This window comes from Xiphophorus hellerii, chromosome 11 (genome assembly GCF_003331165.1).
Source record: "Xiphophorus hellerii strain 12219 chromosome 11, Xiphophorus_hellerii-4.1, whole genome shotgun sequence".
In the NCBI taxonomy this organism is placed as follows: domain Eukaryota; kingdom Metazoa; phylum Chordata; class Actinopteri; order Cyprinodontiformes; family Poeciliidae; genus Xiphophorus; species Xiphophorus hellerii.
In genome coordinates this window covers 23,090,027-23,109,886 of record NC_045682.1, presented here as the reverse complement: position 1 = coordinate 23,109,886, position 19,860 = coordinate 23,090,027, and the positions used below count along the sequence as shown (strand labels likewise).

At 37.0% G+C, this 19,860-nt stretch overlaps 1 protein-coding gene across 16 annotated transcripts in view; it reads left to right on the top strand.

The window, feature by feature from the left end:
- Nucleotides 1-19,860, top strand: part of nbeaa (neurobeachin a) — a 106,763-nt gene that overhangs the window by 16,242 nt on the left and 70,661 nt on the right. For all 16 annotated transcript variants that reach the window (XM_032576122.1, XM_032576121.1, XM_032576120.1 and 13 more), the window contains exon 2: nucleotides 16,508-16,739. In XM_032576122.1, coding sequence (XP_032432013.1) covers nucleotides 16,508-16,739 — 232 coding nt within the window. The remainder of the gene's footprint in view (nucleotides 1-16,507; nucleotides 16,740-19,860) is intronic.

Sequence of the window (19,860 nt, the reverse complement as noted above, 5' to 3'; positions counted from 1 at the left end):
CTTTCAGTTTTGGTTGGACACAGATGTATTTGTCTTTTTCAGCAAAATTATTCTTCAGGTTTTAGAAAATTATTTTACATTGTTTTAAGTTGTTCTGAACTGTTTTATAATATCATAGGTAAAATTATTATACAGATCTACAAAAAGAATAGTCTAGGAACCTAGTCTGGAAAATTTTATGGTTTTTAAATGCAAATACCTTCAGAAGTCTTTTTCCTCAGACCAGTCAGTGACCACGTTGTGGTTATGTGTTTAAAACGGAAGTTGCTATTTAGGCAAAAATAAATAAAATGTCATATATATATTATTTTTTTCTTCAATTAGCAATTAGTGCCTGTAACATCGCTAACTAACAGCAGTCTTACAGTATTTTGTCAATTGCAGAAAATGACCCCCAGCATTTCTGATACACTTCAAAGCAGATGCAGGCTAAAAGGTCAAAAGAATAAATTGAAGCAGTTTTTTTGTAATCCTGCGAGCATTTCTGCTTTCTGCTCAAGCTTGCCATTTATCCTCTGTAAAAGTCAGTGTCTCTGCATGATGTTCACTCCTCAATTAATATTCCTTCAACAATATGACATAACTTTCAAAACCAGGCATGTTTTTAGAAAATGCATACCAAAATGCTATTTTTTCCTTTTCCCTTCACAACACTGAAAGCCTTGAGTAAAAACACTGGAGTTTTTAAATATATTTACCAAAATATATAGCTCAACTAAAGCAGCTTTTATTGAAAATAGAAAAACAACATATAGTCATATTGAGGCTAAAGTAATATAACATGTTGTGTATTACAGCAATGGCTGTTTTTTTGTCATTTTTATTCTAATATGTAACCCTGGGCAAAACATAAATCAAATGCTCCCTGAATTTAATGATAGTTTGATAAGTTAAATTATCGAACTATCATTGCAGAAATGTTCTGCTTTTCTGTTAAGGTTTAACAAGCTGTTATTAGCTTGTCAAGATCTGCTTGGCTTAAATATGTGCTTGGTAAGCTAACCTGGAGCTGGCTGTTTAATAGCTCAAAAATAGGATTATCTTAAATGATGGGTTGGGGTGTCTTTGTTTTCCACACCAAGACTGTACATTTATTCTAGAGATATTTCTAAATAACTAAATAGCTTTTTGTAAGCATAGAGTAATTGTAAGAAGAACCTTTGTTCAACCAGCTGACCAACAGTGTGCAGCAGCAGGTAGGGAAGGCTCCATACAGCTTGAGAAAACATTGACCACTATAGATCTCTCTTAAGTATTGCATTAAAGACAATTTAAACTTAAGAAATAATATGGAGGAAACTGTGTTATGAAAATAACAATTAGTAATTGCTTGATTATTTTTTAAGTCATGCTACATGTTATGTTAATATCTCTTGTGGCATGCTGTTACTAGATCAGTGCTTCTGTGTTTTTTTCTTTTGTGCATGTGCTCTGCCTTCTCAAACCTCAGTCAGGCCTCGCACATTTGACCAGGTTGTGGTTACTCTTAGATGGAAAACCTTTTAATCAAATTGGCTAATAACTTAGAATCTGTTTGTATGACTGAACTAAATTAAATAAATGACTTTTTTAAATGCAAAATAACCTGAGACATTTGTTGTGAATTGGCACTATGTAAATAAAATGAATTATCGAAGAATATGTAACATGAAATGTGAAAAAGTGTAGTGGGGTGAATATTTTCCAGTGGCACCAATATATACAGATTCCATCTGGAAACTCATTAATTGCTGTCTGTGTTGCTCTTAAAGCAAAAAAAAAAAAAAACACATGTATCAAGAAAAGAGGAAAAATGCTCTCAACTAGAATGTAATATGTCATGGCATTTTGTGTGTGTGTGTGTGTGTGTGTGTGCTGTGTTATAATACATTGTGGGTTTTTTAAAATTAAGAACTGGAAACAATACTTGTGTGGGTGTGTGTGTGAGTGACACAGGGCATCATGTGGTACCTCCGTTAGACAAAAGGGCAAAAAATGTTTTTTGTTTGTGACCCGATAGCATGTGACAAGGCTTATTGCTCGATCCATTACTAAGCCTCTTTGGCCAATCAGGTGGCAGACATTTTCAACCGTACTTTGGATGAAGTCAGCTTTGTGATGACTTGGCTTCAATGCCCAATCTCTGCAGTGTGTATGCACATGAGCTTTTGACCTGGATTCTTGTTTTTTGGGGGAATATTTGCCCTGAAAATACTGCTACAGCTGCAGACAAGCCTCATTTTCAGTAGTTTTATTTACATTTACAATATTTAGTTGTCACAACTTTTATTACAAGAAAATATTGATGGTCAGGAGGAGCTTTGCAGCCCTGTGATTTAAGGGTGTCTTCTGAAGCTTCTTTCCATTAGTGCATCTGTCTGCAAAGGAGAGCAGGAGCTGTCCATTGTGCTGAAATGAGACCTACTGTATTTGTGTTCCTTCTCTTTTTGCCATTTGTCAAAGCAAACATTCACACATTACTGTTACTGTGCTTTTACTCTGTCAGCTTATTTAAGTCTTGCATCACTTTCTTGTCGATTCCCATTCTTCTCCTGATCTGCCTCTCTTTGCTGTTCTTTTGTTCTTTTTAAAGCTCCCTTTTCTACCAGTCCTGAAAAGAAGCTATTTTTTACCCAGCCTTTTATATGCTAATGGCACTGTACCTCATTACAGTAACTTGTGAAAGTATCTATATTTTGGTTTATTGGGTTTTCATGTGCAGATCAACACAAATTAGTGTATAGTTTTGAGGAAAAATTAGTCTTGGTTTCCATATTTTATTTTTAGAATAAAATCTATGAAGTGCAACAGACAACTTTATTATGACCCCTTTACTCTATTACCCCGAAATGAAATTCAGCAGAACCAGTTGCCTTCAGTCACTTAATCATCAAATAGATTTCAATTGGATGCAGCTTATTCCTAGTGTCACAAAAGCTCTTGAAGGGACTAATCAGAGATGGCATTGGGAAAAAACTTTGAAGCAGGATCAGGCTACAAAACAAAACCGTAAGCGCATCTTACAGACCACTTTTTATTCCACCATCTGAAAATGGAAAGAGTATGGTGCAGCTGCATCTATCCGTCTGTAACTGGGAGGATGGACAAGGAGAGCATATATAAAAAAAAAAAACAGCCAAGAGGCTCATAATAACACTAAAGGAGCTGCAGAGGTCCATGGTTCAGGTTGGAGAATCTGTTGACAGCACAACAAATAATGGCCTTTACTACCAAGATTTGTTGAGCAGTAAGAAGAAAGACATTAAAAGAACGCCATGTAGAAAAATGGGGAATGTGTTAAAGAAAACTAAAATTGAGCTTTATGGTATACATGAAGTTCAAATTATGTAGACCATAAGCACCTCAAATGTTGGAACATTATGCTGTCAGCACTAACCAGAGAAAACTTTTTAGAGTATAAAAGACATAAAACCAAAACAGAGCAGGACAACAGCCATTAACACACAGCTTGAGCTTCAATAGACTGGTTTAGCTAAAGGGCCCAGTTAAAGTCTGCACCTAAGCCCTATTGATCAGATATTAAAACTGATGTATTCAGACAATCTTCAACCTATGAGACAGCAAAAAGTTCACACTTCCATTGGGTTTGACTTCAGTTTGGATCATACAGGACACAACAGATAAAATAAATGCCAAATAGTTTTAGCATATGACTTGTTGAATTTTTTCTGTTTTGATGTTTTTCAAGTAAAATTTCTATGGGAAACATTTGCACTTGGCTAAAGTGCAGGGATCTGATCTACCTTTATGCATTTCAGTGCAACTTCTATTTGTTTTTGTTGTCAAATACTCAACACACAGAGCTGGTTTCCATATGTTTTTGCGATAAATCACAAGTCGGCTAATATCCTATTGTGACTATGTACAATGACAAGTTATTGGTGTAACAGTAGCAGGTTGACTTCAAGCCACCTGCCTGCATTGGTTCTTTCATAAAAAACCAAATTGCAAAAAGGTATTTTAATCCCACCTTTTCTGAAAGAGGTTAGTGAAATAGAGGCCTACAAAGTTTTGACTTATGAGAGGTAAATGCAAAGGAATATAACATTTCAGATTTTTGTTAAAGATTAAACATTATAAAAACCATGTATTCCTGATCTTCCACTTTGCTACATGCACTAATGTGACAAACTGTGAACAAGGGGGAAGGCAGCGAACATTTTCATAAGTTTCTCCACTTCTGTGATATTCTTGTAGATCTCCAGCTTTGCTCCTTCCACCTTTACTCATGCTGTCATTCATGTGAATTCTTGCCGCTGATGTGAGCATGTATGAATGTGCCAGTGACAAACTCGGTGACAGTGTGTGTGTGTAAGTGACTAATTTCTGCAACATTTTATTTATTTATTTTTTGACAGTGAATTGTTTAAAAGACTTTTTGCCCTTCGAATGCTGAGTATGTACGTGTCTATCTTCTGGGTGACTTTGTAAAGGATGGATGTGTGTGTAAGTGTAACCGAATGTTATTGCGCACTTGTCTGCAAGTATGTCCAATATGTTTTATGTTCACACTTGACAAGATTTGAGTCAGATGTTGGAGGCGGTAAAAGGCACACAGAACTGGTCGGCAGTGAACTGGAGACTTTCATAAAGAGGAAGCAGCAGGCATTAAATCTCGCCTCCTCTTGGACCTCTTTTATTTATTTATTTTATCCTGCTCTCTCTCTTTGGTTTCTGGCAGTGTTAATAGAAACTGACAAGGCAATGCATGGGAGCGCTCAATGGCCTTTCTTTTCTTTGATATATGTACAGATGCACATTTATGCAAATCTTTACAGAAAAATGTATCCGCGGCCTGGCTGTTGGCCCTGACTTCACAAATGTTGTGTTTTGAACCACGTAGAGCTGTTGAGCCCACAGTTATTCACCAGATTGGAGACACAAGCTGCTTGATTAGGATATGTCACCTTTGCTTTGCAGCACCTTTAACTCGAGCCTTCCTTTGCCTCTGGGCCACAAGTTCTATGCACAAATGACATTTACTGCATGCCAAATACAAGAAAAGAAGTTTTATTTAATTTAATGCATTATGACTCATACTTGATGCATTTTTTAATGTCTAACAGAAATCTCTCTGCTTGAATTTGCATACATTTAGATTTGCACCATAATAGCTCATGGTTATTTTCAGACCATGCTAAATTGTTTTTATAGTTCAACCTATTTCTTTGATTTATTTGTATTTGCACTGTGATTGGAAAGAATATATGTGAAGGATGGAGAAAAATAATGTTGTCAAAGCTGCTAGATTGGATGTAGGTATCAGCTTTTAATGGTCTGCATCTGTGTTGGTCTATTAGGAAAATGCTGTAGATATCCATGTAGTGCTCCTTGCTCTAGATCCTGCTAGTTGTTTAAATCTTTCAGAGTTTTTTTTTTCTTTGCTTTGTCTTTTCATTTTGACAGATAACAGTCTGTGTTGCATCCACTTGTGCTGTGTTTTGTTGGGAGAAGATGAAAGAAGATGCCATGCCGACCTATTAGTGTCAGTCTTTTCAGAAAAAGGAGCAGGATGAAAATATGTCAGCTCCTTTTGATCCATGATAGATTTCTTTGTTCAGAAATATTGTCTACAAAGTGTTTTAGTTATGCATAACATGTTCTGAATTTTATATTCTTTTTGTTCATTTTCCCTTAAATCTCAAAATTGAGGGTCAGTGATGTGGCTGAAGGTTTGTAAATTTTGGGATGCAGTTGTTGATCAAACTGCTACTTCTTTTAGATGTGTTCCAGTTGCTTAAAAAATTGGTGCGTTGACCTTTCATAACAAATATGCATTGTATGCCATTTTAGGTATGCTTTGATGGAAATTCCCAATGCTGAAAGCTTTTCATACCCAAATATTACTGATAAATTTGTTTGTATACTCGAAAAGCTGGCTAAGGCAAGCTGTTGTCTTTTGTCTAGCTTCATTCATAAGCATGGTAATGAAAGTTCTCTGCACAACGTTGATGTACATATTTTAAATGGTGAATAAAAGTGTTGTGTAAATGACTGGGACTGTGAATGGACCAGAATGCTTAGTGTGAATAGGTCTGGAAGGAGTATATACATGTTCAAAATATTTTGTTGTTACAAAATACTTGTCACAACAAAGTCTACAGAGTCTGTAGATTCTAGTCTACAGACCTTGTATCTGTAGACTAGGGTTTATAGATGTAGCTAAATCTGGTGCAAACATCTCTTCTTTTCGTAAAGATTAATGTTTTTACACACTGTCCATTTAAAATGATAAAAACTAAACATCCCATAATACATAAGCAAAGATAAAGAAAAATACATGATAAAACATAATGGGTTAGAAAAAATAACAATGCATTTTAAGCATCACTTAAAAACAATTTAAATGCTAATTCAAAGCATGCAGCTTGCTAAAACATGATTAAATTTGCTTGATAAACATTCTTTCACTTTTATTGGGAAGTTGTGGGAAGTAGTGGATTCACTCCTAATTTAAAAGAATCAAACAGTGTTTGCATATCTCAGCTTTCTGGGAGTTTGCTCCAGAATTGGAAAGGCTATGAAGCAAATGCTTCCTCCCTTTGTTTAGTTCTGTTCATTTGAACACTGATCTCTGATGGCATTAAGGTTCTGTATGTTTATAGCTGTAAAAAAAAAAAATTCAAAATGTATTTAGGCTGAAGAGAATTTCAGTGCCAAGAACATTTTTAGATTCTACAATTTACAAATTGGGAGGCAGTGCAATACTATAAGCAGTGGCAGCATTCTTGTAAGTAAGTTGAAACTCACAGTTTGATTGTATGTTATTATAGATGAAATTCTGACTCATTGCTGAGGTTCTTGATTTATAATATAGCAATGCTGCCTCAGTAACTGTAAATGTGTACAGATTCATCATTCAACCAGTCTGACATGGAAATTAGACATGTTTCTGTTGATCAGCTGTAATTGATAATTAGCTGGTTAAAAACTGAAATAATTTTTTTTTCAATCATTATTACACCAATCATGACTAAGAACAGATGTCCAGCCATTTTTATTACATAAATGCACCAGTCAACAACATCTATTTTGATGTGCTTTCATTTTTGATGAAAACAACAACAACAACAAAACAGATGCAGCTCAGGAAGACATCTTTTGGTGGATAGATGGGGACAATCTTATAATACCTTCATGTTATGATGAATTCAAAATTACTTCCACTATCAAAGAAGCTGCTGCACATTTTCTCCTCTATTTTATAGTTTTTAGAGGTAAAAAATAGAATTCGCATTTCTGACCTTGAAGAAAAATAGAAATCAGTATTGCTCAAGAAAACCACCGAACAGTGCATCTCTAGCTGTAACAACTTAATGAACTAATAAAAGAGCATTTTGGAGCTTTAAACTGTCTGGTATCTGGTTTAAAAATGGTTTAATTCTGGTATTAACAGTCACTACATTGACACAATTCCTGTCTGAATTATTCACCTGAAAAAAATTATATGACTCATTTACTCAGGTTTACTCATGCTTTGTTATATACATGAGCAAGTTTATGTTTTTCTGATTCTAACTTTTTGTTGTCTGATCAGGGCTGGGACTGGTTTAGGCTAAGGTGTGTCTCTTGTTAAACCACACTGGTCAGACTGGTGCGATTTCAGATTTGCTTTGGTTGCACTATTGAGAAATTAGGACACATGTGCAACCAAATTGGTTGCACTTTATAACCCTGAACTACACAGTGTAATTGGTGTCTGTTATAAACCTTTTTTTTTTTCAGAGCATTTCAAAGCACTCAATTTAAAATTTGATGTTAGTAATAGCCTATAAATATTGATTTAGTGATGTTTAACCTAAACTAAATTGGTTATCAGGTACAAATGTTTTTTGTCTGGTACGATACTGGGCTGTAAACTCATTCCAGATTTTCTTGAAGCACTTTCGTTGTTATATTTTGTCAAATTCAATGACTTCCATATATCTGAGGAGAACTGAATGCCACATGGGATTTTTATCATCACTCTTTTATGGTTGGTCTCACAGGCTTAGGACATGTCACCGTGTCATTTCTTGTTACTGTTGCTTCTTAAAATAACTGCTCGGGCCAAAGAGCATCCTGTCTGGGCTGTATTTGCTTTAACACTCTTTCATCCATGTGGATTTATTTCATCATTTCCATTGAATTGTTTTGGAATGACAGTTTTATTTTGCATCATTCCATAAAGTAATCTGCTGTAATTCTGCACCATTTTTCATTTTTAGCTCTTCATCTTTCCTTTAACTCTGAAATAAAACCAATACACTTAATGCATTGCACCTCTTGGATAATTTTATGAGCTCATTGTTGATCATTCTGATTTTGCTTAGTTGTTCATTCGTGTCTCTGCTCACATGGTGATGGGTAGGCTCTGACTTTTAGGAGTGGGGGTTGTGTCTTGTCTTGCCTGCCATCTGTGCCGATGTTGGTACAAAGGCCCATGGGAAATGCAGTCCAGAGGCCTATCTCTCCTCCTTCATCTATATCTGGAGGCAATCATCAGTCAACATGTCATTACTGATTATGGTCAAAGAGGGAAACACACATATGCTGCGTTTTTCTTACCAGTTATTAATCTTGATTTCAGCTGTTAATGAGTTAGTTTTCTTATTATCTGGTGGTTATTTTAGGCCACGGGTCTCAAACTCCAGTCCTCGAGGGCCGCAGTCCTACAGTTTTTAGATGTGCCACAGGTACAAAACACTGGAATGAAATGGCTTAATTACCTCCTCCTTGTGTAGATCAGTTCTCGAGCCTTGCTAATGACCTAATTATTCTATTCAGGTGTGGTGCAGCAGAGGCACATTTGAAAGTTGCAGGACTGCGGCCCTCGAGGACTGGAGTTTGAGACCCCTGTTTTAGGCTATATGTTTACAATTGGGTTAGCGATCAAAATAATGTAGTTTTCAATGAAATTTGGACAGGGACTTTAAGGGTCACAGTCACTAAACAAAGTAAAAAAATATATTATATTTTGGTTTTGCTTTATCATCCTTGTTTAAAGCAAAATTACCCATCCAAAACACAAGCACATAGTTTCAGTTGAAGAATAGGGCCCTCTTTCATCTCAGATGCACTGCACTTCTTCAAAACCAAGGTTTTGCTTTCAGATTTAATACCACTTGCAGAATTACCACTCTTCTCCTGTTTGCAAACTACACAGTGTGCACAAGCTTCCTCTGCCCAAAAGCTTTTCCTGGATTCTCAGCTTTATCTTCTCTGCTCAGGGGTTGGTTTTTTTGTACTCTTTTAAAAGAATGTGATAAGTCTGCATAGTAACAGCTTCAGCCAACAGAATGACTATAAGTAACTATTACCTCTCTACCCTGAGCGACTTGTTTTATTGATTTACTCTCTCAAAACTATTGTTTCTGCTCTCAGATTTAATGCTTCTTGCAGAAATATTGTCTCCTTGTTGTTTGCAGTCTACTCCTCACACTCAAACTTCTGCTCCCCAGAGGAAGTTGGAAACCTGCACACTCATGGATTAGCTTTCTTTCAAAACAAAGGTGACTTGTCTTGTAACTATTCCTGCAACTAAAATAGCTGCATGTGACATTACTGCCTTGTTGGTGGTGAATTACTATTTTTCACTCTGGCAAACCCATTCTAGTAAACCAATTTAAAAATGAGAACCACCATAACTGACAGATGACGCTGCAGAATTTTGAACGAGAGCAATAAATTACTGGAATCTTGCACTAGAGGTAGTTAAAAGAAAAACTGGAGGCTTTTCTGTGAAACAGCATGTATGTTCACTTTTAAAAAGAAATAATGCAGATAAATATTTTCTCTTAACGTTAAAGCTTGAGAGAGATGTGAAGAATGCAAACTGAGAGAGAAAATGTTGCAAAAGGCATTTAGACTGAATTCTGAGTAAGCAGTGAGACATCTGAAATTGAAAATAAGAAAACATTTAAAAATGTATGGTCTTGTATTTTAGAAATAAAAGCAGCATGTAGCAGACAACCCCATATGATTAAAATGTCAAAATTTTGGTTTATTTTGCAAAACTGCAATCTGTTAAATAATTTACAATGAATAATTTTATGCATTTTAATCCAAAGCTTAAGAAAACACACTTGAAGATGTTCTATAGATATAAATTTTGAGCTGGTGATAAAATTAACTGCTGCTCTTATTGATGGAGTTTATTGCAAATGAGGTCATGTAGAAAGCTGAATGTGGATTATTGAGTGTTTAGTGGCCAGTTTAGCTCCAGCATAATCCATATCTTTGCAGAGATTTGCTATGGTCATCAGTGGAGAATTAAAACCCTCCACTGCACATAGTGAAAGCTGCAAGCAACAAAGTTGCTCTGCCATCTTGATAAGGAAAGCACACAATCGAAGGCCCCGCTTCCCCCCAGTCTTTCATGTTCCATGTCACATAGACAAGCTTTCTCATAGCTATTCTTTTCCATGTACATTCTCTTTTTTTTTTTTACCCATTTACAACATCCAGTCTTTTGTTTGTTTTTCACTTTTATCTGCACCTCTTGTTCTTTCCCCCCCCCTCACTCTGTTTCAGCTTTGCTCTCCTTTGCCCTGCTGAGCCCTCTTGGCGAAGCGTTAAGTGTATAATCTGTGATCTCATGTCTAGATGGGCCTCTTGTCTCCTCTCTCACTGCACACAAAGGGGCTGAATGGCTGCGATTCACTCAGGGGACACAAATGAGTCGTGAGCCACCCGTGTACACTCATGCAGACACACACACCAAACAAACATCCAGAGACGTTCGCAGCTCTCCAGCGCTCTCCCTGGAGCTTTGAAGTTGCATATTGATGATGCCAGATCTGAAGGCTCAATTGAATGTGCCGAGGCAGAGGAGGTGGCTATTGACCGTCCCCTCACCTCGTTCACCTGTCATCCCTGATGAGCCGTAATGAGCAACAGGTGCCTGTTTTGCCAGGTTTGGCCTCGATAGTCATCAAATGTTCGACGCTCAGTCAAAGTAATCAGCTGCCGTAATCGCTTGTTTGATGTGTCATCACAGTACTTCATAACAGGCTGCAGTGGGCCTGAAGCACATTGTTTGTTTTTTTTGTAAGAGACAATTAATATTATGATTATTTAAAATGTGCTTCTAATACAGCAGCCTCAACTGTTACTGGCAAACCTGGTAAATACATATATAAAAAAAAGCTAAAAACAAACAAATTTTTTATGGCAGCATCATAATCTCACATTAAACAAATAGGTGAGCTCTGGAGATTGTTTTTTTTTTCATTTGTCACAATTTTAACACTTGCACCAAACGCATCACATGCAGTGTCACACTCATGTAAATATACATATATATACATATCTAAATATATATATCTTTACAAATTTTATATTGCTTATGGTTATATTTTTATTTATCAGTATTCAACACTTTTGAGGGAATAGCTGTCAGCATATAAGCAATTTCTCTTTGGAGATCAATAGAGTATGTATCTTTCTTACCATTCACATTATTTTGTGTGTACAAGAAGGGCAAACTTAAATTATTATAATAATTTACACCTCCTTATTAATTGCTCTGACTGTAAATGCAACACACTTTCTTGTTGCCAAATGACCATTCATGAAGATCAACATACTTCTGACCCACTCTGATGGCATGTTCTCTTACTTTTCCCATTTTGAAGACAAGTGAGGAGAAATGAGCCTTTGTATTCAGTGTTCTTCAAATGCCAGGGAAGCAAGGAAGTAGTAAAAAAAAAGAGCCTAAAAGTGTACAAGGCTACAATAGAGTGAACATTAGATGGACCAGTATGACCTTCAGCAGACGAGCAAATAAAGGCTGGTTGGATAATGAGCAACAAGAAATCTTTCTAACAGTGGACAAGATGGTGTCTTATTAAGAAACAAACACACTCGACAGTAGTTTTATTCAGAGCGGGTCTACTTTTAACCTCCTGAACATGATCTATGGTATATTCATCATATCCTTGCTCTTTTGCAGTTGTAATCTGTTTTCTTTAAAAAGGCCATTTGCCCTTGGAGTGATTCTGGGCCATGTAAGTAGGCCTGTCATAATAACAAATTTCGCTGGACAATAAATAGTCCCAGAAATTATTGTGATAAATGATAATAAATGTCGTTTTGAGACCATTTTTAACTAATATAATGCAAGTACATCCTCTCAAAGATCAATAAACTAGTGTCCTAACACTGGACAAGCAAACCAAAAACAAGTAAAATGGATTATAAACTCTCTGTAAACAAACTTGCCCTTTAAATTATATTAATCATTAGGCTCAGACAAGGATAGCAAGTAATACTGACAATTAGGACTTTTGTGAAAAAAACTGTAAACCTACTACTGTATAGTTGGTGTCAAATGTTTGCAAAAAAAAGTTATATTTGTCCTTCCCTTCATATTTCTGCATGTCTTTGTGCTGATATGCCACTTGAAATCCCAAATTACAATGAAGTTTGTAGTTGTAGAATAATAGATGTGAAAAAGATAATGGGGTATTGTTGCCATTTCAAGGCAGTGTAATAAGTTGCACACTGACTCCCCTCCCTTCTGATTCATATACCTTTTAGTTTCATTGTAACCTCCTGCACTAGTGGAAAACAGTCAGCTGCTTCCTTAGCAACTGGTTTAAACAGGCCGTGACTCAGCAGCTAGTGTCCCTGCATATGTGTGTGTGTGTGTTTGTGTAAATGGAACATGCAATGCTTTGGGACTTATCATTGCCATAATGCTGCCAAAACAAACAACTTGAACGAGTTGCCAAGAAGACAGTGAGGCCAGTGTTTTACAGAGAACGTGGTGGCACTGCCAGGCCCCTTTTATTCAGACAGGATGGTGTTTATGATTGTTTGCCCTTTAACTTCCAGCATCATAAATGCCTCTTGTGTGTGCTCACTGGTGTGAATATATGGGAATCCACATATTGGACATGCAGGGCAGGGTGAACAGAGAGATTAAAGGTTACTTGTGTTTATGCAAAAGAATCATGTTGACTCATAAAACTAATTAGCTTGCTTTTGTCTGTGAGCATGATAGTGATTGGTGCTTGAGTGCACTCGGCTGTGCACGGCCTTATTGCTATTTAAGGTGCCGTGTTTATTTATATATCAATTAAAAGCCCCATTTGAGCAAATAATGAGCTCAAGCATCCAGCTGTATTTTTTTTTCCAAGTACTGGAAAAGGGGCAAAGTAAATTTGAGTTGAATGTTTTCCACGCCACTGCTCTGGATTTGGGTTGTTCTTAGCAGGATCATTTCAGGTTTTAAATATCCTTTCCAGATGTTTCTTTTGGTGCAACAGAGATAGTATTAATAATAGGAAGAATGAGGACACTTCCTCCTTTTTTATATCACTCAGCTTTGGGCCTTCGAGCTCTATTTTTTTTGCTTTATTGTTTGTCACTAGACATTTTGTTGCAGTTGTTTGCATCACCCCTCTCATCTCTCTGTGATGCTCTGAGAAAGGAAGAGTTGGCACAGAGACATAACGCTCGTGCTGTACATGAGTAGACACGCCTCAGGGATGTGTGTATCTTTCTATGTTCCAGTTTGCTACGTATCTACTAGCGAGTTTCTACAAATGCCCTCTGTGCCCCCTGTGGCTGTTTACATCCAGCGTCTTCAGACGGACAGGTTGTGTTGGATGCGCTAGAACGCAGCGGTCCCCTGTGAGCACCGTAATTAGGAACCTCTGAGGAGAAGAGGAGGGAAAGAAAAATTCAGCGTGGGCTGAATTTAATTCTTCCTGCTTTTATTCCAGACTTCATCCTGTGTAATCTGTGCTAATGTATTCACAGAGTGCGGCGGATCAATTCACTTCTCCAAGGGAGAGATGGGACATTGGGACAGAAAGGGGAGAAAATTGTTTTAACTATAAAGAGGGGAAGGAACTGACAAGGGTAGACAACATGGAGGTTTATTGTAGTGACAAAGCTCAAGATGAGACATGATCAAATGTCATTTTTGTTTCTGGTTTTCAATATTGTTGACTGTATGGTGTTTTTATGACTTTGCATTTTTGTGTTTTTATGAAGTAAAGCACTTTGAACTGCCTTGTTGCTGAAATGTGTATACAAACAAACTTGATTGATTGATAGAAGAAACGTCTACTGTAAAGCCCCAACTGTTGATGTTAAAGGCCTCTCTGGACTTGAGATTAGGAAATATTGATAAAACTGCTTAATGACTGATTGTGGTTAGGTTTCCTTCTTATGTTAGTGTTATAGCATCGTCATGTTATGGCCTTTCCTTGTCTTAAAGAAAACATTGCTATATAAGCATTGGTTAAAAAGCTGACTTTTAAGGGTGGTTTTTAAACAAATCAATGGAAAATTGAATAGAAGGAAGAAGTGTGATGGAAAATGTGCTCTGGCAAGTTCATTCAAGAGTTTGCTTGAGATTTAAAGAATGTGGACTGTGGCTAGAGTCTGTGCGTTAACAGCTACCACACTCAGCTGTAGCTGAGACCTGGGCCTTAGCTTTAGCTTTTCGTATGTTAATCCACTCCTAGCCCACAAACACCAGAAACTTCTTACATGGGCTAAGGATAAAAAGGATTGGATGGTTGCTCAATGATTCAACGTTCTCTTTGCAGATAAAAGTAAATGTAACATTTCAATTGGAAGTCAAAATTTCAGCATATTGAATTCAAGTCCAGTGTGAAATTTCCACAGTCGGTGAAGATTTATGGAACCTTGTCATCAGCTACTATTCATCCACTGTCTAAGGGCAGCCATCAAACAGGAAATTTCAAATCGCTTAATGTTTCCTGGCAAGTTTTGGGGAGATGCTGATTTTTCTTTGCCATTCCAAACACTATTACCTTTTTTCATGACCATTATATCAGGTTATGTGCTTGATTGGCTAGCAGACTTGCCTGACCCAAACCCTACTGAGAGTCTGTGGTGTTTTGTCAATTGGTAGATGAAAAACATCCAAAGCAGATGAACTGAGGGCTAATGAAGCAGCCAGGCCTTCCTTAACATCCCAGCAGAAGCATAGGCTCTTTGTCTACATATTGCAATGCATTTATGTTGTCATGCAAGCAAAAGGACCTAAGACCAAGTATTCAGAGCAAATGCTGTACAGGATGTGGACAGACTTTTTAGTAGGCAGACGTTTCTGTTTCAAACATACTTGGTTTCTTTTGGTCTTGTGAGCTCTAATTTCTCTGTTTCAGAGGTGAGCAGATCAAATACATGACTGGAAATGAAAATCTACTTTTTGTTCAGATGGAAGCCACCCTTGATGCAGCACAGCTAGCTACTACAGGAAGTTAGAAAAGCATAGGTCTAAAACTGATAATGAACAGTGATAGGTGGTTATGATATTGATTCTTTAACAATGTGACAATATACAGATGATTAATTAAAGGAGTGTAGTCAGCAACTCGGTCTTATTGTAGGTTATTATGTTGGTTACTTTTTGAATCATAAATAACCCACCTTTTCTGATGAGTAAAATGTCACAGCCACATTCATGATTGCTGGCAGACATGTATAATAAGAAAATCACTTAAATGGACTCTGCATGATGGCACAAGGATCTGAGAAGACATCATGCTGTGCTTAATCTAAATAAATCTAGGAACTGATAACAAACAAGGTTGTTATTGGTTTGACTTTTTCTGAGCTGCAAAGTCATTTCTGAGGCCTTGGAACACCAACAAGTCACAGGGAGAAAATGTGGAAACCTGGTGGCCAAGATAACACAAATAACAAATCACTGACAAACTTTTCAACCTTTTCATAAAATAGATCATGAGAGGAATGTTCGTCTTGCTGTACACAGCTATAACAGTCATAATGTTAATCTTTTTTTCTCTCTTGCTACGCATAGTATGTGGCATGTTTCTGTTTCATCTGATTTAATAACATCAATGGTGCTCCCAGAGCTTGCTGGTTTCCATGGCTTCCATTTCCTGGACAGTGTAGTATGCCGAGGACGAGCTGTGTGGGTATGCTCATGTTTGTGAATGTGAGGCACGGCCGTATGTACTTTCACAAGTAATTATAGTGCTTCAGCCATTAAGAGACAGAACATTTGCGCTCGATTTGATAAGTGTGGTATGATCTGACTAATGCCATCTAAGAGGGCCAGGACTGTAATGTGTATTAATCAGTGTCTGTGTGTGAGTCTGGGTGTCTTTGCATGCCGGGGTGTGTGTGTGTGTGTGTGTGGGTGTGTGTGTGTGTGTGTGTGTTTGTGTGCGTAGTTGATGAAGAGGAGGCCATTTCTACGTGGCTGTATGTTGAGTGATTGAGGTTCGCAGAGGGTAGAGCTTCTCTCCTGATATAAGAGAGTGAGGAGTAGAGGACATAGGGTGTGGGTGTGTGTGAGTCCATCTGTGCACTGAGACGAGAGACGTTTATTTGTTTCAGTGCGTGTGTCCCCCAGGCCAAAGAAATGTTTTTCTAGCCAATCAACATCCATCAGAAGCTATACTAACCTCTCCTGGAGACAAAAAACTGTAAATGCTTCTCTAAATCATTGACCATATTTCTTCTGCCCTCCCCTCTATCGTCCCCCCTTCTTCCACTTCCCCCTGTCTTCTTCCAGCTGGTGGGCGGCGAATTTGACCTGGAGATGAACTTCATCATCCAGGAGGCGGAGAGCATCGGCTGCATGGTGGAGCTGTTGTCGCACTGCGAAGTGACGTGCCAAGCGGAGATCTGGAGCATGTTCACCGCCATCCTGCGGAAGAGCGTGCGCAACCTGCAGACCAGCACAGAGGTGGGCCTCATCCAGCAGGTGCTGCTCAAAATGAGCACTGTGGACGACATGATCGCAGGTGAGATGTGGAGACGGCAAGAAAAACATTAGTTCGGTTCATAGTTTTGGATCATCATACAATATCGTTGTAATTAGTATAAAGCCCATTCATGTTTCAGGACCTCATTATTGAAACATGATTAGACACTTATAAAGATTTCAGTTGTTTCAACAGAGATGCTTAACATTATTTAAAAAATTAAAAATTTACAAAATGTGTAATAAACATCCTATTTTGTTGTGTATAGTGTAAAACTGTAACCTATTAACAGTTGCATTATTTGGGGATTTGGGCAAACTTGAAAAGTCTGAAATTTGGTTTATATATATTTGCTTTTTTTTTCCAACGGAAAACAAGCGCGCACACACCTCCAAATTGCACATAAGTTGAGCTGTGCTTGTCGCTATTTAATTGCAATTTTATCTACTAAAGAAAAACTTTTAGTGATGAGGATAATTAAAAAAAGTACAAGGGGGTAACTAATTTATTTGTGGCTTTCAATTCAATATGTTGAACCGTTTCTTTAATGAAAGACCATCTCCTTCATAGCGCTTTAGGCTGCATGATGGAACATTTTGAGACACATCTCCAACATGAACTCCATGAACTTCCTTGATATGAAGCCTGAGAATGTCTGTGCAGATGTTTGTCATATATTTTGTGGATGAGCTTAGAACTTTATCAGTCATAGCATTTTGTGATTAAACCCCCCCCCAAAGCTCCCAATTGTGTTTTAACCCAGCATGTGAAAGGTGTAAATTAGATTTATCTGCTTACTTATTCATAAATTGGCAATACACTTATTAAGTATTGCATTAGCTCTGTGTAAACAAAATTGCTCAGTCCGTGCAGAAAAGCGTCTGTTAATGTGCGATGTGTTCTCACACTTCTTTGTATTATTGCTTTGTAGAGTTTAGTCACTGCAGTCATGTTTTAAAATGTCTACTGCCAGAGTAATAATTTCACGCAGGGTAAAGAGATTTTCCCAGGAGTGCCTTTTAGAATAACACAAAGAACACCTTTCTTCAGAAATGGATTTTTCTGTATTTGTTTGACAAATAAAAACCAATATGGCATTTTCAATAAACAGTATACAGGATTTTATGACATTTTCAAGCCTGTTGAGTTAACCTTATTTGTTTGTGGGTAAACTTGGATAATACTTTCTTATGATAAAATTTTCCTGTGTGCTTTGTTTGAAATATATAAAACTTGCCTAGAATATTTATTCATACCTACAGTATGTAAACTTTACCCAGTCAGTCATCTCCTTGCGTTGTCACATTGACCTTGGCTTTCTTTGATAGCATCTCAGCATGCTCGTCCCCACACTTAGTGTCCATGTCCTCTCTGTCCTACCCACCGCGGCTGGATAATGGGTTTTATACCTTCACTGACTTATTAAAACTCACAACAGAGCAGAGCATACAGCTGCATCAGTTTAATGCCAGTTCTCTCTGTTCTAACTTGGATTCAGGCTTTTTCCTGAAACTATTTAAAATGACCTATTTGGATTTATTGTACCAAAACTGGAGCTCAGGGGCGTAAATCTGGGACATTCTGAGTTGGATGTTGCTCTCGAATGAAGTACCTCAGTGAGCTAGCCTTTTTCCTTTATTCCCAGTCGCTGGGCTCTGGTTAATGAACTATGGTGGTGAGACTCTTCATATCCACCAAGTGTAATAAGAAAGAGGAGGCCTCTCTAAGCAGATCGTTTCACTCTGCAGAGGCGGAATGCTCTCTCTCTGCCATAGCGACACTGCTAATGTTGTTTGTGTGATGTGAAGGTCAATGAAGCAGGGAGGTCATCTGGAAATACCTCAGTTTAGTGCCGATGTGCTAATGTCTACTAACATACCTACAACAGGAAAATAATCAAGAGAGTTCTATTATATTAGGAATAGCAGTATAAGACCTTATCATGCACCATGTATGTATATTTACTATTAAGGCAGCTACAGAAATTTTAAATATAAAGTTTTAGATTAAATAATTCCCCTATATCTTTAAGATGAATATCTTTTCCAGTATAGAACTGGCATGTAAATATTTGTGTTGAATATTCCATTTACTGGATATATACTGGTAGAAGAATTAGAAAATAAGATTTAGACTTTATGATGACTTTGAACCGCTTCAAAGATTTCTGAAGCGGTTGAAGTTCACCCTGAACAATCCACAATTTTTCATACTCTCGCTGATTTAGGTTTTAAGTAATCTTTTATTTCAACCAACTTCTTTTCTCTTACTGAAAGTAACATTTTTTTATTTTAGGCCAACTTGAATTATCTGTAGAGGAAGATAAATATTAGGGTGATGGCAGCAATGAGCCATTCTAATCTCAAGGACATGGACTTTATCATCAAAATACTATATTAAAATGCAAAAAGCTGGTCAGCGATTATAAGAAAGATTTGTTTGCTGAACGGCAGTAGAGTTTTTCCTGCTGATAATTAAAAACAGGATTTAAATAGCTTTCTACCTTTGTAATAAAATGTTGATAAAACCCAAACTCATTTAAAATTTGCTTTGTTTTATTTTCATTTGAGAGATGGCTGTCTCATTTACTTTCAAAAACACAATTTAAGCAAATAATTTTAAGTTTAAATGTGTCAGGAGTAATAATAATTTAGTTTTACTGTACATATAAAAAGTGTCCTTCATACTTTTTTTTATTTCAACCACTCGAGTAACAGAGACTCAGGTCAGTTTATTCCTGCACCTTTTCATACTTTATGGATCACGCACCGATTTGTACCAGTCTTCGGTATAATTTGTTTGCGCTTTGCCAGTGAATGATTTAAAGTTATATTTTAAGATCTTATTTAATCCTACAAAGCAGTACATGGCAAAAATTTCTATGATGAGGTGAAGGGCTTTTATTTGTCATATTTCAAAAGAATAATTTGGTCCAAACTGGAATCTGAACTGCAATCAGTTGAATTAGGTGTTAATAAAACCTTTGTAAAATGATATAGAAATAAATGAACTTACAGCTGAGTTTAGAACATTTTATTTTGATTAAATTGCCTGAGAATCTTATGAAAACATACAGAACCACCGAGATGAAAAATGTGAAACACAATGATAAAATAAACGGATAGAAAATGGAAACAGGAGGGGATGAAAAGCTGATGAG